The sequence below is a fragment of the Rhinoderma darwinii genome, chromosome 8 (genome assembly GCF_050947455.1).
Source record: "Rhinoderma darwinii isolate aRhiDar2 chromosome 8, aRhiDar2.hap1, whole genome shotgun sequence".
NCBI classification, from domain to species: Eukaryota; Metazoa; Chordata; class Amphibia; order Anura; family Rhinodermatidae; genus Rhinoderma; species Rhinoderma darwinii.
The window spans coordinates 112,659,455-112,687,100 of NC_134694.1; the positions used below are offsets into that span (position 1 = coordinate 112,659,455).

Genomic DNA, 27,646 nt, shown 5'->3' on the forward strand with positions numbered 1-27,646 from the left:
AGAGAGAGAGATGCAGGGGACACATATATTGTCGCTCCTGCCTCTCCAAAAGTAGAAGACAATTATGTACCCGGTGAAAAGCTTAAATGGTGCAGACTTCGTACAGTTTATATACATAGGCTCATAAGGTGCTGGACAGCTGGAATTTTAATGAACGTTATGCTGTGTGGCATCAGAGAAAAATATTTGATTAAAAAAAACGATGTGGTCGGGGAATTTATAAAAATTTTTTTATTATTTTATACAAAAATATTTACAGTAGTTTTGATTTTATACACAGTGACCAAAGAAATGTCTATGGATAAGACAGGCAGGTAACCCCCGTGATTAGTGTCACAAAGGCAATACCACAGTTCGCTCTGGTCATACAACAGATCAGCGCTTGTGATACACACAATGACCACAAGGTGGCACTCAAGGCTTTGGTCGTTGCTGGTTATAGTTTCTCTCTTATGACAGTTGCTGCAAAGTCGTCATTATACGTCGTATTCTAGAGATTTTCATCTGAAGAGAATTCTAAAGGGAAAAAAATAATATATACAGATTATGTATGAAAATAAAGAGGATATAAGTGACCCCCAATCTCCAGTTAAAAGCAATGACTGAATGAGAGAATGAACGGGAGTCACAGATACCTCTCCCATCACCCACCTCTCCCATCACCCACCTCTCCCATCACCCACCTCCCCCTCCGCTTCTTCCTTCACTTTGCCTTTGCGCTGGTTCTCCAACTTCTTAAGCTTGGACTGTAGTTTGTGAAGCTCTGAGGGAGGATCCACCAACCCCTAGGTGAGAAGAACACAGCAGACGGTAAGAAACTGGTCAAGAGCTTCATCATTGCATAATGGAGAGTTCAGCAACTTTCTAATAGACGTGATTTCCATTCACTGACAGCGAGGAGAGATCTTGTAAAATGACACACACAGGCTGAAATCCTGTCTCAGGTGCAGGGATTCTTACAAGAGAACTGATGCATTGTAACAAGCCATGCACCGGTGTCATAAAAACCTGCCCCAAGTGTTTTCCATTCACTGACAGCAAGTAGTGGTCTTGAAAATGGTAAAGGAGTGAAAAAACAAAACATGTTAGAAAATTGCGGCGCTTTTCATTGTACAATCAGAGCTTAATTAACATAAATCCGGGGGGGGGGGGGGGTAACATTAACCCCTCGACGACCGGCGCCGTAATTTTACGGCGCTGGCAGGAGTTCTGAAAGGACCAGCCATGACGCAGATGTGAAAGAAGCCACATAAAAGTACAACCCATCCCGCAAAAAATAAACCCTCATCCGGCTACATCGATGGAAAAAGAAAAACGTTACGGCTCTTGGAATGCGGCGATGAAAAAAACCGTAAGATGTTGTGGTTCTCACAGGGTCACACATCAAAAAACTTCCACATAAACAATACATTATAATCAGCTGATGATGTCAGCACTGGATTTAACGCCACCTTCAGTTTCTTCTGACAGGGGATAAGTGGGGGCATTAAGCTGGGGCGCCCCTGATCTCCAGAATGAAGGGTCCAGCACCAGATGCCACATAATTACCCAACAATCCGCCTACCTTCAGGTTCATGTGGACATCACAGTTATCGGTCACTCCTCCGGAGACCCAGCCGGAACCATTCACAGGCTCCTGAGGTGTGGCCCCCGAGAGCCGGAGGTGAAGGGGACCCGAGAACGAGAGGGTCTGCAGCGGAGACAGGAAAGACTGAAGAGAGAGCAGGTCGTCTTCTTGGGAACAGGAGATAAAGACTGGAGAATAAAGGGTGACAACGATCAGGAGCGGAGATATATGGCACTACTTAAAGGGATTCTCCGGTTTTATGTAAATTAGGCTTAATAATCGTATAATGAAACCTTCTGCAACTCTCTAATATACGTTGTGCTTCAATTCAGCAAGTTCTCCCACATCTCTGCTTGCGGTCAGTGAACGTGGCCGGACTTATTTACATCCTGAGGTTGAAAACCCTGTACAGACCCAATACTTGTGACAGCTGAGGGCTTGCTACAATTGCATCTGAACTTATCCCTCTCCTGTCTCCTGACCTCTCCTGTACCATGTATCAGTGAAGGTAAAAATGTATCAGAGAAAACCCTACATTGGATGCAATTGTAACAAACCCTCAACTATAAAAAGTCTGTACAGGGTTCTCAGCTTCTACATGTTAACTAGAGGCTGTTCATTAAAAGCAAGCAGAGATCCTGAAAATGGTGAGGATCGGATACATAAAGTGTATTAGAAAGCGGCAGAACTTCACTCTGCAATGATTAAAGGGGTATTCCCACCTTAGACATTTAGGGCATATCCACGGCATTTCTATTGGCCACGGACACCTATCCGTAAAAATACTGAAGGGTGTCCGTGCTGAAAAAAATGATACAACCGATCCTATTCTTCTCCGTAATTACGGCACGGACTCTCCCGTAGAAGCCTATGGGCGCTTCCGTAATTACGGACGGCTACCGACGTGCATCCGTATACGGTCTGTATTTACAGAAGCGTTGCTAGGCAACATGTTGGTGACATCATCTGCAGCCTCCCTCTTTTTACGGATCCGTATATACAGATGAATGAAGATACGGTCGTGTGCATGCGGCCTAAGGTGGGAATTCCCCTTTAAGTGTCATTTACATAAAACCAGGAACGCCCCTTTAATTCTGAGTGACAACCACTTACCTTCGGGCCGGGCCTTGGTCAAGTTGTAGTCGCTCCTCAGGCTGCGCAACGTTCTGATCGCACAGAAAACGAAGTCAAAACGACGCGTCTCCTCAGGATACAACCAATGAGCCTGGGGGGGGGGGCAATGAGATGATGAGGAATCTCGAGACGTAGCCATCATTACACCCTGCAATACCCGCCTGCTACCATCTTACCGTGTGCCAGGGGCTGGGGTATTCAGCCACACAGACACTGGGCGCGTGCCTGGAAGCGGATGCCGGCAAACGCTGCCACAGTTCTTCTGAGAGGTAGGGGGTAAAGGGCGCCAGAAGACGGAGAGTTTGCTCCGCCCCCCAGTACAGAACCTGCTGAGCGTCGGACCCGCCCGGCCCCTTCAGGATGGGTTTTACAGCTTCCTGTATGACGAATGCAAAACTGAAAATTAAACTAAAATCACAATGAGTCTTTATTAAGAAATCTGCCGTTATGTGTCTACAGCTCCTATGCAGAACTATGTGGCTATGACTACAGGCAACCCCTGATCAACTCCATGTGCTCCTATTCTACTGTCTGAACTGAATGCTAGAAAAAGGACGAGACAGATAGAAATGAGCAACACATGACTGCAGGATCGGACCACACACAGGAAACAGAGAGACATAGGTCTGCATAGGAGCTGTATGCACAAAACGGGATAGGGAGTAATCTGTGCTGTCAGAGCGTCAGCCATGTAATATCACTGTGTGGTCCTACAGAGGGTCCCGATCACTATTATGTCGTGCAGTGTGCGGTATTGACGAAGCATTAAAGAGGTATTCTAACCCCTTAAAATAGGGGCGCCCATAATGTAATCTACTCGCTGTTTAAATTTCGTTCCCCGTTATATCGCGATCCCCCTCTGCGTCTTGTCCTCATCGTAATGCCATGACGTTTTGTCTATGAACACGTAACCAAAGCAGCCAATCGCTGGCTGCAGCCATGACAGGTCATCCATGGCGAAGTAACCACAGCGGTGATCATGTGGCCAAGAATAAAGACATGACGGGGGTCCCTCCCAATACCAACAGCATGGGGACGGGGCGGCACAATTCACACACAGCGCGTACGTATATTACAAATGTATTTCTTTAACATTATAAAGCATTGCAACCCTATTTTAAGGTCGGAGGACCCCTTTAAAATCCCTACGATCATCTGCATTGGTCCTGAATACAGATTACGGAGGGACGGCTACCTATAGTACTTAGATTATATGGACTGTTGATGGCTCCCCATAGCGGCAGTGTAGTCAGTGCTGCTCTACTGTGGCAGCTGTGAAACTACAAATCAGGGCATGCTGGGAGTTGTAGTTTTGCAGGGTGCCACAGCTTGGAGACCACTACCTTACATTGATGCCCACTTACCACATAAATATCACAGTAGTTCTTCACCCAAAAGGCCTGTATGGCCGCGGTCGCCTGGTGAAGCTCGTAACTCTGGAGCTTCCGCTCACACTCCTCGGTCAGGTGCCGCAGCCGGTCCAGCAGCCATCGGTCCAAGGGCGCCTCCGGCCTCAGCTGATGTAAACAAGTTATGTCGTCAGAGTCTTTAGAAAGCAGAGTCTTAAAGGAATAGTACGCATAAAACAGAGGGTTCCCTCACCTCTCCCATCGGTAGGGGAGTGAACCCTCCCCCCAGAGCAGACAGCGTGAATTTCACCCCATTCCAGACTTTGTTGCAAAAATGGCGCACAGCGAGGACCGAAGCAATGTCCAGATTAATGTCATCACCTAGAAGATAATGTACGATGAGAAGTGGGGAGTATAATAGACAACATATAGCACAAACATAGGCCTCAGTGACGGATCCAGAGTGACAATGTACATGGCAAGCTGTAATACCAGAAACAGCCATAGACAAGGGTGGAGCTGTTTTTGGAAATAAAAACACACCGTCTTCTCTAGGGTCATGAAGCCCCTTTAACAATCTCGATGATCGTCAGGGAACAATAATCTGAACACCGATCTGCTCCTCACCTTGTACTTTATGAGAGCAAAGGGCGAACCTCAGGGCATCAGCCCCGCACTCTGGTATCCCATGTGGGTAATCCTTTACCTGGGCAGAGAGAAAAACATGAAATAATGCACCGATCCTGGTTCTTTGTAGGAGGAGCTTCTCTCTTCTGCTATCCAGAACCAGCATTACAGGGTGAGCAAAACGGGGCAAATGCCCCAGTGCCTCCACTACAATCCCCGGCAGATTGTCACTACCAGTCTCTGCTGTCTGGCTTGGTCCTGTATCAGGGCATTGTACAGAACTGTTACTTCTGAAGTGTAAGGAGGTATAATCAGGGCACGGTGTTGTATATTCTAGGTACAATATATCTCTATTATTTCGGCACAATTTGGTATTATCTGGGCACTGTGTGGCTGTATGATTTGGGCACAGTATGGCATTATTTGGGCACCGTGTGGCGGTATGATTTGAGCACAGTGTGGCATTATTTGGACACAGTATGGCGGTATGATTTGGGCACTATGTGGCAGTATAATTTGGGCACTGTGTGGCGGTATGATTTGGGCACAGTATGGAATTATCTGGGCACTGTGCGGCTGTATGATTTGGGCACAGTATGGCATTATTTGGGCCCTGTGGCGGTATGACTTGGGAACAGTATGGCATTATTTGCGCACTATGTGGCAGTATAATTTGGGCACAGTATAGCATTATTTGGGAACTATGTGGCGGTATGATTTGGGCACAGTATGGCATTTTTTGGGCACCGTGTGGCGGTATGATTTGGGCACAGTGTGGCATTATTTGGGCACCGTGTGGCGGTATGATTTGGGCACAGTATGGTATGATTTTGGCACTATGCGGTGGTATGATTTGCGCACAGTATGGCATTATTTGGGCACTGTGTGGCAGTATGATTTGGGCACAGTATGGTATGATTTGGGCATTATGTGGTGGTATGATTTGGGCACAGTATGGCATTATTTGGGCACTGTGTGGTGGTATGATTTGGGCACAGTATGTTATTATTTGGGCACTATGTGGTGGTATGATTTGGGCACAGTATGGCATTATTTGGGCACTATGCAGTGGTATGATTTGGGCACAGTATGTTATGATTTGGGCACTGTGTGGTGGTATGATTTGGGCACAGTATGGCATTATTTGGGCACTGTGTGGTGGTATGATTTGGGCACAGTATGGCATTATTTGGGCACTATGCGGTGGTATGATTTGGGCACAGTATGGCATTATTTGGGCATTATGTGGTGGTATGATTTGGGCACAGTATGGCATTATTTGGGCACTATGCGGTGGTATAATTTGGGCACAGTAAGGCATTATTTGGGCACTATGTGGAGGTATGATTTGGGCACAGTATGGCATTATTTGGGCACTATGCGGTGGTATAATTTGGGCACAGTAAGGCATTATTTGGGCACTATGTGGAGGTATGATTTGGGCACACAGTATGTTATGATTTGGGCACTATGTGGTGGTATGATTTGGGCACAGTATGGCATTATTTGGGCACTATGCGGTGGTATAATTTGGGCACAGTAAGGCATTATTTGGGCACTATGTGGAGGTATGATTTGGGCACAGTATGGCATTATTTGGGCACTATGCGGTGGTATAATTTGGGCACAGTAAGGCATTATTTGGGCACTATGTGGAGGTATGATTTGGGCACACAGTATGTTATGATTTGGGCACTATGTGGTGGTATGATTTGGGCACAGTATGGCATTATTTGGGCACTATGCGGTGGTATGATTTGGGCACAGTATGGCATTATTTGGGCACTGTGTGGTGGTATGATTTGGGCATAGTATGGCATTATTTGGGCACTGTGTGGTGGTATGATTTGTACACTGTATGGATCTGTTATTTGCGCACTTTATGATGAAGATTTTCTTTACTTATTCTCTTTCTTCAGAGCCGGGGACGGGGCCTCCTAATACCATCATCCCAATGAAGACATCCTCAAGGTCTCGGTGTTCTTTCTATATGGCATTTTCTAAGCCTAATTGCAAAAAATCTATAAATGATCACATCTTACCAGTCCGGACTCTGCTACATTAAACTCTCGTGGGTCTAAATTTCCCTCCTTTAACTTTCCCCGCAGGTTCTGTAGGAATAAAATGAAGAACACGGAGTAAGACGTGACATTTGTATTAGTTGGGACATTAGTTATGGCTCGTGAACACAGGACTGGTTACATTCAGCGATCTGGGCCGCCATTGTGTCTCCCGGAACAGACACGAATGTAAAAATCCCCCATTTACACCCCATCCCGATTCTGCCCAACTTCCAATGTAAACTGATCATGCCATGTCGTTGGTCACGCCACTGCATTGCATCTGCGCAACATTTGAAAGTCGCGATCAAGAAAGACCCCGACATTCAAAAAGGAAAGACGGAAGGAAGGACCCCAGGGCTGTCTGTCCATAGTGCCTGTTGTTAGGGTATACATACATTAATACACAACCTATTGTACTGGGATACAGATAAATGACAGTACATTGTAGTTACAAAATCAAAAAGAAAATATAAAAAAAAAAATGTTAAAACAAAAAAAAACACAAAATAATTTATTTTTTTTACAACAAATAAATGCTAATAAATAAAATTCACAAAACATGAAAGAATTTACACATATTTGGTATGGTCCCGACCGTAACAACAAATACAATAAATTTATGGAATTACTTCTGATGAATGGTGTAAAAAATGAAATAAAAAATGTTGCGAAATTGCTTTTTTTCTGCATTTTTCATAAGAAAAAATAAAAAAAATTATAAATTAAACGCTAATGTCTATTTACCAAAAAACGTCACCTATATAAAAGTACAACTCATCCCATAAAAAGCAAGCCCCATACCGCTACGTCGAAGAAAAAAATTAAAAAATTTAGACCGCCGGAATGCAAAGAGGAAAAATCAAAAATTGTTCTGGTCCTGAAGGGGTCAAGAAAAGACTCCAGTCCAGTCAACACCCAACAGAGGTGATCAGGACCCAGATATTGGACCTCCACCAATCAGATTTATGGACAACCCCTGTCCCTATGAGGGGATATAAGCATTGTAGATGAGGGTTCCCCACTTTAGGAACCCCACTATGTGCCGGATCGGGGAGCCTCTCTGGCGGACCCAGCACGTCCTTGATAAGACAACGCCTTTAACCGGCCCCATGATTGCGGCAGCATGTAGTAGTACTAGAGAGCTGCTCTTACCGCCAGGGAGATTCCGGTCATCACATCAAGAGGATCGAGAACATTTCCTAGAGATTTGCTCATCTTCCTCCCATGAGAATCTCGGACCATCGAGTGTAAAAAGACCTGGCGACAAACAGAGGAGACAAATAAAAGTAACCAAAAGGGAGACACAAACACCAATCCCAGCAATACAACCTCCACGTACTGGCAGACATTGAATTAATGGACGTGTATGAGATTAGAGAAACATAGCTGCTTCCCGTCTGAAACAGCGCCACTCGTGTCCATGGGCTGCGTCTGGTATTGCAGCTCAGCCCTAATCACTTAAATGGACCGAAGACTCAAGACAAAGAGTTAAAAAAAGAAAAGTATATAAAGAAAATGTTTCTAGTCATTTATAGCCAAACCTACCAGCATTGTTAGCGTCGTAAATCCCGCTTAAAAGGGTTTTCAATTTTGTACAATGTCTTTTGTGTTAAAGGGGGTCTCCAACAATAACTTGATCATGTGGTGTCCAGCGGCAGGGAACCCCCAGCAATCGGCTGTAATGTGTGGGGGAACCTTGCAACAAGTGTTCAATTTTCCTCTAGCGCCACCACAGGGGAAATGAAGCATTACACGGCTCCTAACGATATCAATGGGCAGTCCATATAATGCACAGACATTCTCCAGAGGGAGATACACCATTTGTAGCCTCTCTCTGCTCTTGGTAATAGATGAGGGTCCTGAACAGAGTCCCCATTTTCTATTAACTCTCTAACGGGGTATTTCCAAATGGCTTTTCTAAAGTAGTCAACCCCTTTAATTTTCTAGTACCTCTTTGAATGGTAACTGGCCTGTAAGCTGTTCTCCCAACATCACCATCCGAGCCACCCAGAAGAACAGGAGGTCACTGCCCGTCTCCAAGAGAGAGTTGGGGTAAAAATCCTCAAGATCCGTGGTCTGCATGGAAGAGACGTCGACAGGTTTAAAGTGAATGACTGACCTTGAATATCATTTTTTTTTAACTTTAACTAGATCCAGACTTCTGTGCCGATTCATTTTTATATATATCTTTATAGTGGTTGGTGCTCCTTTATTCTGATACAGAGCTCCAAATCCCCTACATAGACATAAATTTAACACAGAACATTCTGTCTGCCTGCAGTCACCACTAGGGGAGCTAAAGAGCTGACTGTATACTGATTATACATTGAACTCAATGAAGAACACAGTGTGCAGTAAGCTCTTCATCTCCCCCTGGTGGTGGCTGAAGGCAGACAGAATGTTCTCTTTTAAGGTCCTGCGCAAATCACCGTTTTTGCCTAAATTTATGCATAAATCAAGAAAAAGTTAAACATAATCTGTGACTAATTCCTAATAGTGGCATCTGTCACTCATAGGCTATAATGATATCAGTTTATTGGAGACGTCAGCTCAGTTCATAACGTCTTTGTTAAATGGATGCCATTATAGACTATGGGTGACGCATGCCACTATTTGGAATCCGTCGCAGCCGACGTTTAACGTATTTGTCCAGAAGCTCCGGTGACGTAACGGTCCATGTATGCAGTTACACTGGAGGTTCTCATGATGTCAGGCAATGTGGGATCCACACAGAATATACCAAACGGCAGCCCTATTGCACTTTCCGAGCAGTTGGGGTCCCCAGGGCTACTCCAGGGAAGCTCTAGGGCTGAGATAGCAGCTGAGGACTCCTGCTGCTTTGAAAGCCTCCGGGGACACAACACAAGTCCCACACAGCGGCCCACTCAATTGCAACGTCCCTATGGCTGCCGGGAAGCTACGTCCCTAGACATTCCCTGGGGACTCCAGCTGCTTGGAAGGTGTGATAGGACCGTCGTGCGGGTCGGAGGTTCTCGGAGTGGATCCCAATCATGGAGAGACGGGGTGGCCAGAGTTTGCAGGCAGGTTCACCTCTGCTGCAGCGGGTAGCTTCAGCGATAATGGTCTGTATATGGGCAGTAACGTCAGTGGAGGTTTAACAGAGGCCTGAATCTCAGATACAATTCCAGAATATACGACGTATTGTCAGATTGGAAGAACAGAGGACTCACGCGTTCCGGCCATCCCAGCATTGCAAATGGAAAAAGAGCCGACGAAAACCAGGTATCAAGAACGTCTTCATCTACACGGGAAAGGACCAATGAGATTGGCATGAAAATATATACAAAAAATGTCTTTACCCTGGCATCAATGGGACCAGACAGGTGGCGGATTATCAGATATTCCGGATTATGAGACAGTCACTTGTAAAGGGCTAAACAAGATATCAGAAGATATTAGGCCGCTCTGGACTGAAAACCATGAAGAGCTAAGATCATTTCTCACCTCTTCTAAGGATGAGCTCGGACTCTGGTTTTCCTAAAGCGTTGGCGGCCTTCTTCCTGGCTTCTGATTCGCTGTGTGCAGCTACCCAGAATTCTTCACTCTCATCTTGGTTATCCTGCGGCAAATACAACGCGGAGGTCAGTGATGAGAATGTCTCTGGTTTATCTTCATGTTATTCTGGTTGTAGTAACCTGGACAGACGAGGCCTCCGATGCGGTCACGCGATAAGCTGGAATCTGATGTCCCCACCACAGCTGCCGCGAGATGCACCAGTCACTGGAATAGTGGAAAAATGGCGCACATTACGTAATATATTCTATATTTGCACATCACGACAGCCTGCACTTCCTTATTCCACCTCATGGCGGCTTTACAGATACACTTGTATTATGCATAACAAACGGCGCAATTTGAGACAGGTCACCAAGAGCCCCCCACTCCTGGGATTATTGATCTGTGGATATGCCATAAAATCCACAGTTTGAAAATCCCTTCCAGTCATTCATTTGAATGACTCCGTGTAATACTATATTTCCCCTGTAGTGGTCACTGTAGGGAAATCAGTTGATTGCCAGGGATTGCAGGAGCATCTCTCATATTAAAAGGCTTGTCTGTGATGAGTTAACCCCTCTGAATAGCAAAATTTATCCTAAGTGTAATTCAATGACCCTACCACCGCCCCAGTACTGGCCAGGTGATTGACCGGGAAGGTAGACAAGCAGATCATACCGATTTGATAAGCGGCAATATCCCCTTTTACTTCACTAAGGTCAACAGAGCTTCAGACATGACCCAACTCTCTGCCCGAGTCTAACCTGATGTTTAAGAGCCAATTCTTCCAGTTCTTCTGGTGATAAGATGGAGTGATCTTCAGCTGTCCGGACCCCACGGCCTTGGAATGATATCACAACAACAAGATGAGAAGAGACAGCGGAAAACGGGTGGGATAAGAGAAGGTCAGAGTATAACGGGTCTTACCCTTAGAGCCTTGTGGGCCATCTCCTCACAGCTCACAAACCACTGGTTCTTCAGTAAGTGTTCGATCACGTCACCAGAACGACTTGAAGGTACAATGAGAGACATGGAGAAGAGATGGGGTAAGTGTCTGATCGCTGCTGCTTTAGAGATTCACACATCTGAGGGGTTATGCCTTTGTATAGTCTTAAAATTCTGACTTCCTGCAGCCGCCACCAGGGGGCGCTAACAAGGAGGATTTATTATAGCAATCAATAGAAGCAGTATAAATCGTCTCTTCAGCTCCCCCTAGTGGTGGCTGCATGCAGTCAGAATTGTATCATTTAGATCTGTGGATGTGAAGAAAAACAGAAGGATTTGGAGCTCTGTATCTAAAGAATGAAACTCTGGAGGTAAGCGGCATAATTGTTTCTTTGGCGCTGATCTCTCCACCCTATTGAAATAACATGCATGTGAACATGATGATTCACTGAACAGGGATCTTGTGTGTATGGCCAGCATTATAGTCAGAAAGTTAAGGAGGCAGTAAAAATTAGTGTAGGCTAACAATGTGCCACTAGATGGTGCCGTTAATTAGCACCACCTAGTGGCGAATAGTAGATTTTATCACGGGACTTGATTCTGCGATCCGCTCACCTACAGACAGGGAGCAGCATTGAGTGCTCGCGGTCTCCTCTGTAAAGCCCTTTTTCCTTTAATGCGGCCAGAACTTGCTCCCGGGCATCAAATCTTTTCGCACCCTATAAATAGAAAAAATACTGACACATTGCAACAGATACAACAGATGGAGACGTATAGCTGAACAACATCTGCCAAACCTGTATCCAGTCTCCACCGGCATCCGTCATGGCTCCATCTTCTCCGATCACAGAAATCAATGGGAGCGCCAGGTCCTGAGCCATCTCAAAGTCCACCAAGCTGTGAGCGGGGGTCACCTTTACAGCTCCTAGAAATGAACAGTCTGGGTCATACCACCAGTAAGTAAGTCATACAAGTAACTATTGTTTGGGGCTACACGGACCGGTGCCGAACTCCGGGTTGACAAGCCGATGGGCGACAACAGGAAGCAAACGTCCAGTAAAGGGGTGTCGAACCGTCTTCCCATGGAATTTCTATAACAAAAGAAATCAAAACCCTGATTCCCATATTATACAGCTCCCATAGGGCTCAATAATAAACCTGAATGCAATAAGCTCTTAAGCTCCCCCTAGTGGTGGCTGCAGGCAGACCGAATTGTATGGTTTAACCCCCTTCCTGCTGCAGCCAGTTTTTGTTTTTTTGTTTTCAGTTTTTCATTCCCGCCTTCCAAGAGCCATCATTTTTTTACTTTTCTGTCGACATAACTGTAGAAGATCTTGTACTTTTTTTTTTTTTTCCTTTCACTGTGCAGGATAAATTTAATTTCAGTCTATTACCTCGGATTGTTACGGACGTTGCGTAACAAATTATGTAACGGATGCTAAAAGTTTTATGTCTTTTTAACTTTTAGTTTTTCTATATTCTTTTTAATTTGATTAAACTTTTTTAGGTTTTAGTCCCACTAGTGAACATGAAGAGATCGCTTGGATAACGCACTAATACTTCTGTACCGCAGTATTGGCGCTATCCTTATAGGGCATAATACGAGTACAAAGATGGCAGGCGTGGAGACTTTCCTTAGGCCCCCAGCTGCCAAGACAAACCATCAGCACCTCACAATCAGGTTGCGGGCAACGGGGCAACACAAGGCCCACCAACTCTATCTAACCGCTTAGATGCGGCAGTCGCTATTGACCACGGCATCAAAGTGGTTAAACAGGAGTTATGTGTAAAGCACATCTGACCACCGCTGAATATGGAGCAGGTTCCTTTTTATTATTAAGAAAACAACTCACCGAGTATCTGGGGTCGTCTGGATGGACCGCCACGGCAGTGTCCCCCAGCATGGTCTCCGGGCGTGTGGTGGTCACAATAATTTCGTCATCTGCAAAGCAAGGAAGATGCTGAGTGATAAGGAGACTTATATAGAGAGTCTCATCAGGTTGAGCGTTCTACCTCCTTCTTCAATGGGATAAGAAAAGCTGAACAGGAGCCCGAAGGGAACTTTTCTTGTGTAGCCGGGTACAGCGAGGTACGTTTTACCACTCAGCTGTCGACTCTCTACCTGTGGAACGGATACAATGATCTGTGAGGTATATAGAGGAAGATGGAGCCTGAAAAGAGAACGGAAAGCAGACGTCGACGTCTCACCTCAATGTCAGAGATGGCTGATCGGAGGGCGCAGGACCAGTTCACAAGGCGGCGCCGGCGACAAACCAAACCGTGGTCATAGAGGTGGATGAACGCTTCAGATACTGCCCGGGAGAAAGGCTGGGTACACAAGGAAGGACGGAAAGATCAGGGGGACACAGAGATAGCAGGGAGCAGTGGGTGTATACCGCGCTATGGCATTTTTGATAGCTGACATTAACCAAATGGCACAAAACTGATTTGTGTCATTTGGCCTGACACTGCAGTGGATCTGTCTCCATACTAGGATGCCCTTAAACAGGAGACCATAGTATGGTGATATATCCGCTTTAAAATGAAAAAATTCTGTCTGCCTGCAATTACCACTAGGGGGAGCTCACTGCTCATGGATTTTTGTGTTGAGTGCAGTGGGAGCTGTATAAATCCCTATGCAGTGAGCTCCCCCTAGTGGTGGCTGCAGGTAACCAGAATTTTATCGTTTAAGTCTATGGCTATACAGGGGGTTTGGAGGGGTCTTTAACAGAAATAATATATATATATATATATATATATATATATATATATATTTTGTGGAATGAATCTAAATGACATTTCTCTACGTGGTCTGCTGTAACCGAATATAATAACTACAATGCCGGAGTTTACCGTGTCCATAGTAAAGCAGGATCTGTCCCAGTCAAGAGAAGCTCCAAGAGATTTCAGCTGATGATAAATCATGTCCCCTTTACTTCAAGATGAAAGACAATTACTGAGACATAAATAAGACACGGTCAAGTATAGGATTCTTCGCATACTGCAGGTTTATTCCACTTACCTCTCCTTCCACTCCCACACGGCCTTAAGAAACTTCTCCCGTCCCAAATCATGACGAGAGACGCCGAGCTCTTTATATAGATTCTTCTCCACCACAGTCTACAATGAAAAAACATCTCAATCACTACAGAAGTTCTCAAAGGGGTTCTCCGCTGTGGACAATCCCGACTTGTTACAAGGGTCCATTGACAATAATCTGATCACAAAGTGTCCCCCAGCGATCAGCCGTGATCTACGGGGAAACCGGGCAGCAAGAGTTGAATTTCTCTGCAACGCCACCACAGGAGAAATGAAGTGTTACACAGTGTCCATTTATATCAATGTGTGGTCTGTGTAATGCAGAACAGGACGGGTCCTCCAGAGCAGGAGACGCTCTTTGTAACCGCTCTCCACTCTGGTCGAGAGATGAGGATCCTGAACAGAGGACCCCCCTCTATTAACTCAGAATTCCTCAATAGGGGATACGATAATAGGTTTTCTAAACTAGACAATCCCTTTAAAATAGATCATCTATTAAGTGTCTTATCGACATTAACCTTGACCAGTAGTGTTCAATCCTTGGGTCTCCAGCTGTTGCGAAACTAGAGCTCCCACTTAGAGGGTGCAACATCCAATGAATGGCCCCTAAATTTCTAAGAGATAATGTCCCCTGTATATCATGACAGCATGTCACTGGCAACTGTGATTGGTAAAGGGGTATCACCTGACAGGCTGCCGGAAAGCTAAAGGTCCTCTTACACGGTCCATCCTGGGCAGTGTAAACGAGCGCCGATCAACGAGACAGCTCGTTGATCGGTTCTCGTTTGCTCCTTTCACAAGGAGCTATGTATGAGGACGAGCGCTCGTTACTCCGATCCCCATCCGTTATTATCATGTCGGCGAGATGTGCTGCCGACAACGATAATATCTAACTTTTTCAAAATTATACGATTGCTCGTTCATCTGCTGATCATTCCCCTGTTTACACAGGGCAATTATCGCCAACGAGCGTTATATGAACGATGGTTTGCCGTTCACATGACGAAGCCGGTCACAGGGTGAAACGCGCGTCGAGGCGTTTATTCACCCATCCACTCCATCGATCCTCCACGCTCCTCATCATGTCTCTGGGTATGTGCACAGGTTTTTTCAGCCCTTTGTAGCCTCCACAATATTATGCTATTTCAGCCAGCCATATTTTTCTTGGCTATTTGAGCCTTTATACTGTTTGCATATGTTTTCTAGTAATAACTTTTTACGTACTACTGATTATATTGTACAGATTGTGCACATATTTTTACATGCACCATTTATTGTGCAGGTTACGTATACTGACATACTTTACACACTGCTCATCTAGCTGATTACATGGCACTATGTATGGGACTTACCTCCCCATACCCCCGGGTTTACCAATTACTTACCTATTATTGAGCGTGTGTTAGGTCTCTAGTGGACGGTTGATTCTGTTGGTTCTGGTCTTTTTCACCTGACCCTGTTGTACATGTCTCCGTGTTTATTGTATCAGATCTCTTTTCCCATTATTTGTCATTGTTATTATATTTAATAAAGATTTTTTGTACTTTTACCTTTTGAGTACATTACTTGCTTTAGGGTTGTGTCCCATTTTTTGGTTCGTTTTTAGGTCTATACATTTAAAGGGACCCCAGTACATGCCATTACTGGTGTGAGGTTGTTGTTTAGGTTGTTTGCCCGATAATTGGCCCGTGTGTAAGGGCCTTAAGGCTCAGACTACACAGCGACTTGCGGTCGTGGACAAGTTAAGTTCGCAAAAAATTCCAACCACGTTTTCTTCCTTAGAACGAGCTGAAAGATAACAGATAAAGATCTGTACCTGAGTGGCAATCCCGGCATGGTCCGATCCCGGCACCCAGACAACTTTCTGACCCAGCATCCTCCTCCTAACAAGAAAGCGTTAACACACAAGACCATGGAATCCATACTATATGTGACATTCAATATCAGGTAAGGCTAAAATCCGATTGATTTTAGCAATCGGAGGGGGTCTCAGTGCTCAGACCCCCAGCGATCAAAACTTCCGACATGTCACTATAACATGTCAAAAGTTTTTTGATAGTTTAGTTACCCTTTAAAGCATACCTAAGTTTTCAGAATAAGCAGTCATATGCGTGTACATGAGGAAGAACACTATTTCAGGCCATTATTTAGCTGTTTTCTAAATAAATGTCTCTGAGCTAGTGGGCGGAGCCTAATGGCTATTCTATCTCTACCTATCACATATATAGTAGCTGCAGAGGCATGGAGGAGATTATACAGTAGTAATGAGCAGTGTAGCTGAGAATCCAGCACTGGGATGACATAGAAATCTTACCAGCAGCGTCTCCGTGTCCTTCTCATTCTCCAAATAGGTGCAGGTCCCGGAGTTGGGACTCCGACCTATCAGACATTTATGGCATATCCTGTAGAACCTCCCTTTGAATCTGGTGTATTAGGAATTGTCTGACTGTATTTCTTTTTACGTATGATATGAGCAACCGGACATTTGCGCCTTTGCCAATGATATATCACTACACCAACTTCTCGTCTATGTTCTTTTTTAGAGTGACATGGAAATTTATACAAATTCTCAATTTTAGTTGTAACTTTTAAAACCTGTGCAATTTCTAATAATTAATGTCAGCCAAAGTCTATTAGAAAGCCTTAGAACATTTCATTACACAACAACTCTCATCATCTCTCACCAACGAACAAGAGAATCCTCAACAGCGACTGTGAGAGCGTGGCCGAGGTGGAGGGAGCCGGTAACATTAGGAGGAGGTATGCAGAGTGAGAAGAACTCTGGTCTAGCGTGGGGGAGATGACTCTGTAATTACAGAAACATCACAAGACTCACATAGGCAGCTATATATTACATGCAGTGCAGGCAAAAATGAGAATCTGCAGCTGCATCCCCCTCCTCCCCTTCTAATAATTATGCTGGTGGAGTCACTGTGTAGTACATACATTACTTATCCTGTATTACACTCCAGAGCTGCACTCACTATTCTGCTGGTGGAATCACTGTGTACATACATTACATTACTTATCCTGCACTGATCCGGAGATACATCCTGTATTATACTCCAGAGCTGCACTCACTATTCTGCTGGTGGAGTCACTGTGTACATACATTACATTACTTATCCTGTACTGATCCGGAGTTATATCCTGTATTATACTCCAGAGCTGCACTCACTATTCTGCTGGTGGAGTCACTGTGTACATACATTACATTACTTATCCTGCACTGATCCCGAGTTACATCCTGTATTATACTCCAGAGCTGCACTCACTATTCTGCTGGTGGAGTCACTGTGTACATACCTTACATATATTATACTGATCCTGAGTTACATCATGTATTATATTCCAGAGCCGCACTCACTATTCTGCTGGTGGAGTCACTGCATACATACATTACATTATTTATCCTGTACTGATCCTGAGTTATATCCTGTATTATACTCCAGAGCTGAACTCACTATTCTGCTGATGGAGTCACTGCGTACATTACGTTTCTTATACTGATCTTGAGTTCCAGCCTGTATTATGCTTCGGAGCTGCACTCAGGTAATGGCCACATAGCTGGCGAGTGTGAGCCCCAGGTTTACACAGACGTCCATACAGCAGGAACTGTGCAGCAGAGATATTTAATATGATGCCACAAATCTGTGTATAACTGGTGCAGACTACAACTATTGCTTACACTACATCACCTGGTATTCCGGCTTGAAGAATCCTTGCTTCACCCACCAGGAATACCACGCGGCCTCGACATATCGCGGACTGTAGGACGCGGGTAGCGGATTGCTAGTATCTAGACATAAAACATAATGCATTGATCAATTTCCCATGTTAATAATGAACTCTGCTACACTGTGATACTGCCCTCTGCTGGCAGCAGACGGTAAAACTAGTAATGTCTCACTGATATTACTAGTTCTACTGTATAACATGTTTACGATTCCTGAAGATCGACTCAATGGGATGGGGGAGGGGGTGCAGCAAAACAGTGTGTATGTGAGATCCGGGACTGTTGATAGCAAACAATAAGCCACCCTACCTTTCTTTTCTCCCGGCGGTGTAAGACCCTCATACTCAATTATCTCTTTGTCCCCCCAGCGCTGACCTATAACTGGTGACACCTGGCAGACAAAAAGATACAAATATTAATAAATAAATGTATATACAGTATATATATATATATGTCACACACCCTGAATAACACGATTTATTTACCGTTTCCTGAGCAGCGACCTCCGCCAGTTGCCATTGCTGACGCAGCCGCCGCCGCTCATCCTTTTTAATCCGCTCTGTGACGGTCGCGGCGCCTCTGCTGGGTGCTCTCCCAGTGACAGTGCGGCCAGCGTCAAGTAAGAGGCGAAGCATGGTAAAGCAGGGGGACGAGCCCTAAAAGACAAAAATGACAAAGTGTGACAACCAGGTAGAAGATAAAGGGACTTTTCTTAGCACAATGACTTCGCAGCGGAGGACCCTCTATAATGTTTATATTAGGGCATATAGAGAGGGGGATCTCCGTGAGACAAGACCTGGAACTACCGCAAAATAAGTCACCACAATCCTGACATCAAGACAAGAAACCAGTGCAAAGCACTATGGGTAATACTGTGCAATACAAGGTGGTCCCAAACAGAAGGATCTGGGGAGAACAGGCGATACATGTGCGGGGCGCTGTACATTGTAGCCTCAGGGGGATATCTATATGTGTGTGCTGGTATATTATGTAGGTAATGCATGGCGGTATTATTGGGTACTATATGGTGGTATTATGTGGGCACAGTTGGGTGCATATTATGTAGGTAATGCATGGCGGTATTATTGGGTACTATATGGCAGTATAACAGGGGCACAGTTGTGGGTATATTCTGCAGGTAATGTATGATGGTATTACTTGGGTACTATATGGTGGTATTATGTGGGCACAGTTGGGGGCATATTATGTAGGTAATGCATGGCGGCATTATTTGGTTACTATATGGTGGTATAATGGGGGCACAGTCAGGGGGCATATTATGTAGGTAATGCATGGCGGCATTATTTGGTTACTATATGGCGGTATTATTGGTTACTATTTGGCGGTATAACAGGGGCACAGTTGTGGGTATATTATGTAGGTAATGCATGGCGGTATTATTGGGTACTATATGGCGGTATAACAGGGGCACAGTTGGGGGCATATTATGTAGGTAATTTATGATGGTATTACTTGGGTACTATATGGTGGTATAACAGGGGCACAGTTGGGGGCATATTATGTAGGTAATTTATGATGGTATTACTTGGGTACTATATGGTGGTATAACAGGGGCACAGTTGGGGGCATATTATGTAGGTAATGCATGGCGCCATTATTTGGTTACTATATGGCGGTATAACAGGGGCACAGTTGGGGGCATATTATGTAGGTAATTTATGATGGTATTACTTGGGTACTATATGGTGGTATAACAGGGGCACAGTTGGGGGCATATTATGTAGGTAATGCATGGCGCCATTATTTGGTTACTATATGGCGGTATAATGGGGGCACAGTCAGGGGGTATATTATGTAGGTAATGTATGGTGGTATTGTACAGGTTAAGGGAACTTACCTTAGTCCTCTTAATAGTCTTGCTGGGGTTGTAGAGACGGCGGAGCGGAGTGCAGAGCGGGATGGCTTCTGGTGAGAAGCCGCGACAGAGGAGAGAAGAGACGGGCTCTAATTGAGCACGTCCGGCGCCGATAGAAGTGCGGGGACTGGTTCAGACTACCTGCAGTCCTAGGACAGTCCCCGCGTTTGAGTGCGGCGTCAGTGGGTTTGGAACAGTGACGGGATTGACTCAGATAGAGTACGATCCCCTCACTGTGTCTAAACTCAGTGAGGGCAACACACATCCGATCAGATGGCGCACAGACAAAGTGAGGCCGGAACAGTCGGGGAGGCTGACTCAAGTGGAGCATGGCCTCATTGAAGGCAGAATACAGGGGAACAGAGGGTACGGACTGAGAGTGGTCCGGCCCTCTAATAGGATTGTTCAGGAAAGGAAAAGGGGAGGAGCTATAAGGATGAGGGAGAAAAAGGAAAAGGGGAGGAGCTATAGGAATGTAGGAGAGAAAGGGAAAAGGGGAGGAGCTAGAGAGAGGATTGTTTCGAGGGGCGTCATAGAAATTGACAGAAAGACAGGTTGAGGAAAACGGAAAATTAACCCTTTAACGACCCACCCATTTTCCGTTTTACTTTTTCACTCCCCGTCTTCCAAGAGCCATAACGTTTTTATTTTTCCGTCAACGGAGTGGTAAGAAGGCTTATTTTTTTGCGGGAGGAGCTGTAGCTTCGATTTGCACCATTTAAAGTACCATATAATGTACTGGGAAACGGATTGGATTTTGTTTTTACGGCTTTCACCGTGCGGTAAAAACGACAACTATTCTGCGTCCCAATACGATTACGGTGATACCAAATTTATAATTTTTTTTATGTTTCACTACTTTTACAAAGAAAAAAACTTTGTTAACAAAAAACTTGTTCTGTTTCACCCCATTCTGAGCCGTCATTTCTTTATTTTTCCGTGGATTGAGCGGTGGGAGGGCTTATGTTTTGCGGGACGAGCTGTCGTTTTTATTGGTACATACAATTTTTTTATCACTTTTTATTTCCTTTTTTTCAGCACTAAAGTGACCAAAAAGCAATGGTTCGGGTGTTTTTAATAATTTTTTTTAGGCCGTTCACCGTGCGAGTTAAATAATGGTATATTGTAATAGTTCGGATTTTTACGGATGCGGCGATACCAATTTTTTTTAACTTTTAATATTTTTGTATTTTTTCTTTTACACATTTTATTAGTCCCCCTAGGGAACTTGAACCAGCGACGTCTTGCTGAGAATAATTGGTGTCCTCCTCATGTTTGTAAAAGTCTCCGGACATCTGGTGATCGCCACAATGACCTTTGTATTCCGCTATTAGAGACCAGGGCTATATATATATATACACACAGGACGGGAGGGTACTGGATTATACCATACATAGAAGAATGTGACCACGAGGGCGGTGCCCACCGCTGCACGGACAAAAATAACGAGATCTCTTGTCACTTTGGGCAGAGATTCTATTTGTGCACCAACCCTGAGTCTAATTGTCGCTCCCAGCCGGAAACCCCCCCTCCCCCCAGAGACCGTGTACACTCAACGTGCAACTCAGACAATTGCAGGTCAAATCCTTTATTTTGAAGGAGGAAGTGAATTCTGCAGTGACAGGTAATGTATGGTGGTATTATGTGGGCACAGGGGGTTTATTATATGTATGGTGGTATTATGTGGGCACAGGGGGGATATTATATGTATGGTGGTATTATGTGGGCACAGGGGGGATATTATATGTATGGTGGTATTATGTGGGTACAGGGGGGATATTATATGTATGGTGGTATTATGTGGGCACAGGGGGGATATTATATGTATGGTGGTATTATGTGGGCACAGGGGGTATATTATATGTATGGTGGTATTATGTGGGTACAGGGGGGATATTATATGTATGGTGGTATTATGTGGGCACAGGGGGTATATTATATGTATGGTGGTATTATGTGGGCACAGGGGGTATATATATGTATGGTGGTATTATGTGGGCACAGGGGGGATATTATATGTATGGTGGTATTATGTGGGCACAGGGGGTATATATATGTATGGTGGTATTATGTGGGCACAGGGGGTATATTATATGTATGGTGGTATTATGTGGGCACAGGGGGTATATTATATGTATGGTGGTATTATGTGGGCACAGGGGGTATATTATATGTATGGTGGTATTATGTGGGCACAGGGGGTATATTATATGTATGGTGGTATTATGTGGGCACAGGGGGTTTATTATATGTATGGTGGTATTATGTGGGCACAGGGGGTATATTATATGTATGGTGGTATTATGTGGGCACAGGGGGTATATTATATGTATGGTGGTATTATGTGGGCACAGGGGGTTTATTATATGTATGGTGGTATTATGTGGGCACAGGGGGTATATTATATGTATGGTGGTATTATGTGGGCACAGGGGGTATATTATATGTATGGTGGTATTATGTGGGCACAGGGGGTATATTATATGTATGGTGGTATTATGTGGGCACAGGGGGTATATTATATGTATGGTGGTATTATGTGGGCACAGGGGGTATATATATGTATGGTGGTATTATGTGGGCACAGGGGGTATATTATATGTAATGTGGTATTATGTGGGCACAGGGGGTATATTATATGTATGGTGGTATTATGTGGGCACAGGGGGTTTATTATATGTATGGTGGTATTATGTGGGCACAGGGGGTATATTATATGTATGGTGGTATTATGTGGGCACAGGGGGTATATTATATGTATGGTGGTATTATGTGGGCACAGGGGGTATATTATATGTATGGTGGTATTATGTGGGCACAGGGGGTATATTATATGTATGGTGGTATTATGTGGGCACAGGGGGTATATATATGTATGGTGGTATTATGTGGGCACAGGGGGTATATTATATGTAATGTGGTATTATGTGGGCACAGGGGGTATATTATATGTATGGTGGTATTATGTGGGCACAGGGGGGATATTATATGTATGGTGGTATTATGTGGGCACAGGGGGTATATTATATGTATGGTGGTATTATGTGGGCACAGGGGGGATATTATATGTATGGTGGTATTATGTGGGCACAGGGGGTATATTATATGTATGGTGGTATTATGTGGGCACAGGGGGGATATTATATGTATGGTGGTATTATGTGGGCACAGTTAGGGGGTATATTATATGTATGGTGGTATTATGTGGGCACAGTTAGGGGGTATATTATATGTATGGTGGTATTATGTGGGCACAGTTAGGGGGTATATTATATGTATGGTGGTATTATGTGGGCACAGGGGGTATATTATATGTATGGTGGTATTATGTGGGCACAGGGGGTATATTATATGTATGGTGGTATTATGTGGGCACAGGGGGTATATTATATGTATGGTGGTATTATGTGGGCACAGTTAGGGGGTATATTATATGTATGGTGGTATTATGTGGGCACAGTTAGGGGGTATATTATATGTATGGTGGTATTATGTGGGCACAGTTAGGGGGTATATTATATGTATGGTGGTATTATGGGGGGATATTATTTAGGTTATGCATTATTTGCCATTACTGAGTGAGCGCTTTACTTTTCTCTTTGCCATAGCGCTCTAGTCCATTCTATGCCCCCGTGTACACTCATCACAGTGCGGTCACATCACACATCGCCCGCTCCGCTCTCCGCACACTGACCTTGCCTCTCTCCCCCCGGCATGCAGGAACACAGCTGTCGGCTGCACAGCTCCCCTGACAGCCGGAAGTACAAGCATGCGGTCCAGTAAAGCTCCCCTGACAGCCGGAAGTACAAGCATGCGGTCCAGGACAGCTCCCCTGACAGCCGGAAGTACAAGCATGCGGTCCAGCACTGACTCCACCAATAAGAACTTACGGCTCATACTGAAATCGAGGCGTGAAATTCGCCGTCATTCTCCTTGGCTAATTAAAGTAGGCGTGGCCTCTCGCTTCTTCCCACCAATCATACTCCAGTACTAATATCTGCTTTTACCCATTCTCTTTCTGAGTTTTCTCAGGGAACTACACATCCCATGATGCTTTGTAGTCTCGTGGTGTATAGAGGAAGAGAATTGTCTACATGCTGATCTGTGCCGTTTGCCAGTGCTGTTTATAACAGTTGCAATATCCGTGCAGAGTACAACAAGCTGCAGGTCAGTGCTGCGGTGTAATAACAGGACAGGTCGGTGCTGCAGCGTAATAACAGGACAGGTCGGTGCTGCGGCGTAATAACAGGACTGGTCGGTGCTGCGGCGTAATAACAGGACGGGTCGGTGCTGCGGCGTAATAACAGGACGGGTCGGTGCTGCGGCGTAATAACAGGACGGGTCGGTGCTGCGGCGTAATAACAGGACGGGTCGGTGCTGCGGCGTAATAACAGGACGGGTCGGTGCTGCGGCGTAATAACAGGACAGGCCGGTGCTGCGGCGTAATAACAGGACGGGTCGGTGCTACGGCGTAATAACAGGTCGGGTCGGTGCTGCGGCGTAATAACAGGACAGGCCGGTGCTGCGGCGTAATAACAGGACGGGTCGGTGCTGCGGCATAATAATAGGTCGGGTCAGTGCTGCGGCGTAATAACAGGACAGGCCGGTGCTGCGGCGTAATAACAGGACGGGTCGGTGCTACGGCGTAATAACAGGTCGGGTCGGTGCTGCGGCGTAATAACAGGACAGGCCGGTGCTGCGGCGTAATAACAGGACGGGTTGGTGCTGCAGGTTAGTAGGAATAACAGTAAACATGGCTGCGGTATTGCACAACACATTTCCAGGTTTCTGGACACAGATATGTTTTTCTAATCCTTCAAGTTTGAGATTTTAGTATAATGATGTCGTTTTCTCTTTATGATTTTTACTTTCTATACTCCAGGTGTAAATGCCGGTGACGATACTGTACAGCAGCTGGCACTGCCCGGATATTGCCAACCTTTATTGTAAACCTCCTCCTATCCCCAGTCTTGGACTTGAGAAGGGTCTATGGCCGGGATGGGCGACCTACTGTAGACTGGAGGAGCTAATGAGACCACCAAGAAGAACTTCCATAGACCTCAAGAATACAACAAGTCCGATTCCAGCACATTTCTGGGCTACATTGGTCGTATGGTTTGGCCGGTCTATAGAAGAAGGTCGTCCTCTGTCTTCCTAGGGATACTATGGAGTTGGAAAAGGATCTTCAGATGAATGAAAATATGCACAATCGGGACAGTAAGAAAGTGGAAATGTGTGAACAGGTGGACCTCGCCGATTACTCAGATGCTCAGAACGATAGCATCGAAACGTCTTCGAGTGACACCAATGAGCCTCCCGAGTCTGTTGAGGATAACAATGGAGAGATCCGTCATGTCTGCTCCTTGTGCGGGAAGACATTCAAGCAGATCGGCCATTTAAATAGACATAAAAAAAATCACAACCTGAAGAATTTTCTCAAATGTCTCGAATGTTCGAAAAGTTTCCGTGATCAGAGAGCACTGGAGGTCCATCACCGAGTCCACACCGGAGAGAAGCCTTATAGGTGCCCCGAGTGTGAGAAGACCTTTGTGAACCAGTCCCACCTCGCAGCCCATAAGAGAAGCCACACCGGGGTGAAACCCTACACGTGCCCTGTATGTGATCAGAGTTTTACTTATTCATCGACTTCAAAGAGGCATCAACAAACTCACAGCGGGGACAGGCCGCACAAGTGCACCGAATGCCCGAAAGCATTCAGTCGAAAAACCCACCTGGAGCGGCACTTGATGATCCACACGGGGGACAAACCCTATAAATGTGTCAAATGTGGGAAAAGATTCAATAGGAAAAGTACCTTAGATACACATTATAGAGTCCATTCGAAGAAGAGACCCCAAGCGGACCCCGAGTGTTCTGATTCAACGGACAATTCTGATGATTGGTGAATGTGCTGTCCAAGAAGATTGGTAAAGAGCGTCTCCCTCTTGAGTCGTCTTCTTCTGTCCAGCTCTCGATAATGATATGGCCACCACTACATAGGTTTCCCACCTAAATTTAGCGTAGCGATAATTGTGTTCATATCGCAACCTGGTGAAATAGTAATCAATGAATTAAAATAATTTTATGGTAATTTCTACTTTAAAAGCTTATAGGGTGGAAGTGGTTGTCCAGGTTCGGGCCAGTTTTTTATATGGATGACCTATCCACAGGACAGTTCATCAGCATATGATCGCGGGGGTCCGACACCCGGATCCCACAACGATCAGCTGTTGCGGCTCCCTCCCAGCCGTTACTGTGAATAATCTGTACAAATTTTATGATAAATAGGTTTAGTAATTATTGACAGATGAGCGTTCCAAGCTTCTCTATGGGCAAAACGAAAACACTGTGTATGCCTGGTGCAGTAAATGAGGGGGCGGAGCATGACACACAATCTCTATGGTGTTCTTTGGGTCCCTGAGTTATGCTCCGCCCACTCAGGTCCTGCTCTAGTCATAACTGTATCAATTTTGCCTGGAGTGTTCCTTTCAATTGTTAAATCTTTTTGATCTAGTTCGTACACAAAATATAAGTATTGGTGTGTGTGTGTGTGTGTGTGTATATATATATATATATATATATATATATATATATATATATAATCTCTCATGTGTATAAAAATTATAAGAAAAGATACATGCATGGATCACGAAAAAAAAAAATATTGCAAAAATCATGCCACAAACATAGAAGGGGGTTCTTTACTGTAAGAGCAGTTATGGTAAATTCACTCAAAGTTTAAAGGGCCTGGATTCTTTTGTAGTCTTTAATAATATATTACAAGTTCTCGTTACCCGATTACTGGAGATGGTCGTTAATCCGGGGGTTTATTCTGTATTGAGTATTTCTGGTTTGTACCCAGGGTTGGAGCAATGAGCCCCATAATATGTCAGGGGAGCTGGGAAGTTCACATCGCCGAAGGTGCTGGGTTTGTGGTGATTTCAACCCCTACCCCACTGCGTGAGACACTGATATACTATAGATCCTGTATAGCCTTGACATCAAAGAATATATTATTGTTGATTGAGGGGTTGATATTGTCTATTGGGGTTCAGGAACTTCATCCCTATTGATATCAATGGCTACAAAACTCCACAAAGATGCGACCAATGGATCCAGACGAGCTTTAAAAAAACAATTGCCTTTTTTAATCGCTGCACCGTTACATTGCGGTTTTGAAGTAGCGTGTGAATATACCCTGAAAAAAATCTGCCAGAAGTAATCCAGGTGCTCCCTATAATGAAGCTGTTACCAGAGAGACCTTCTGTAAATATGGAGGAGGGCACAGATCTATTCCGACACAATGCAGCCAGTTATTACAGGACCGCGCCTATGGATGGTATTGGCCTTATCTCACATATTTACATTCAGTAAAAGACCTTCAGAATTTTCCCTTTCCTTACTAGTCCAAAAGAACAGCAGGATCATCCAACAAAGTCCAGTAAAGGGGACGTCCACCTATATTTATCTACTGAAATGTCACGTAGGCATGTCAGAAGGTAACATTGGAGTCCATGAGAAGGCTGAGATCACTTTGCCATCCTAGCTCTTGTTTCTGCCGTCTTCCAGGGAACCCCTGACCAGGTGCCAAGGAACACCAGGATATCCTGACCAGATGATAAGGAACCCTGGCCCGGTACCAAGGAAACCCTGACCAGGTGCCAAGGAAACCCTGATTAAGCGGCAAGGAACACCAGGAACCGTAACACAAGGAAACCCTGACCAGGTGCCAAGGAACATCGGGAACCCTGACCAGGTGCCAAGGAACATCGGGAACCCTGACCAGGTGCCAAG

The 27,646-nt window shown here is 44.9% G+C and overlaps 2 protein-coding genes across 3 annotated transcripts; one reads left to right on the forward strand and one right to left on the reverse strand.

The window, feature by feature from the left end:
* Positions 1 to 213: 213 nt before the first annotated feature.
* On the reverse strand, positions 214 to 25,748 carry VARS2 (valyl-tRNA synthetase 2, mitochondrial). 2 transcript variants are annotated; one of them, XM_075836394.1, is made up of 30 exons: positions 25,668 to 25,748; positions 18,462 to 18,632; positions 18,286 to 18,367; positions 17,939 to 18,039; positions 16,925 to 17,046; positions 16,057 to 16,123; positions 14,224 to 14,321; positions 14,055 to 14,136; positions 13,410 to 13,529; positions 13,215 to 13,323; positions 13,055 to 13,143; positions 12,202 to 12,292; positions 11,999 to 12,126; positions 11,817 to 11,920; positions 11,184 to 11,265; positions 11,021 to 11,097; positions 10,397 to 10,481; positions 10,206 to 10,320; positions 9,932 to 10,002; positions 8,691 to 8,816; positions 7,893 to 7,997; positions 6,720 to 6,788; positions 4,678 to 4,756; positions 4,304 to 4,431; positions 4,066 to 4,218; positions 2,878 to 3,078; positions 2,681 to 2,792; positions 1,565 to 1,755; positions 684 to 785; positions 214 to 516 (listed from the first exon to the last, which is right to left on the reverse strand). In XM_075836394.1, exons 2-30 carry the CDS (start codon positions 18,609 to 18,611, stop codon positions 451 to 453), a joined length of 3,105 nt encoding a protein of 1,034 aa, XP_075692509.1. In that variant the 5' UTR covers positions 18,612 to 18,632; positions 25,668 to 25,748; the 3' UTR covers positions 214 to 450. The 2 variants fall into 2 exon arrangements, with proteins under 2 accessions (XP_075692509.1, XP_075692511.1); XM_075836396.1 differs by lacking the exon at positions 25,668 to 25,748 and adding an exon at positions 23,547 to 23,708.
* Positions 23,855 to 25,943, forward strand: LOC142659861 (uncharacterized). Its single transcript, XM_075836397.1, has 2 exons — positions 23,855 to 24,019; positions 24,735 to 25,943. Exon 2 carries the CDS (start codon positions 25,018 to 25,020, stop codon positions 25,756 to 25,758), a length of 741 nt encoding a protein of 246 aa, XP_075692512.1. The 5' UTR covers positions 23,855 to 24,019; positions 24,735 to 25,017; the 3' UTR covers positions 25,759 to 25,943.
* The last annotated feature ends 1,703 nt before the right edge of the window (positions 25,944 to 27,646 follow it).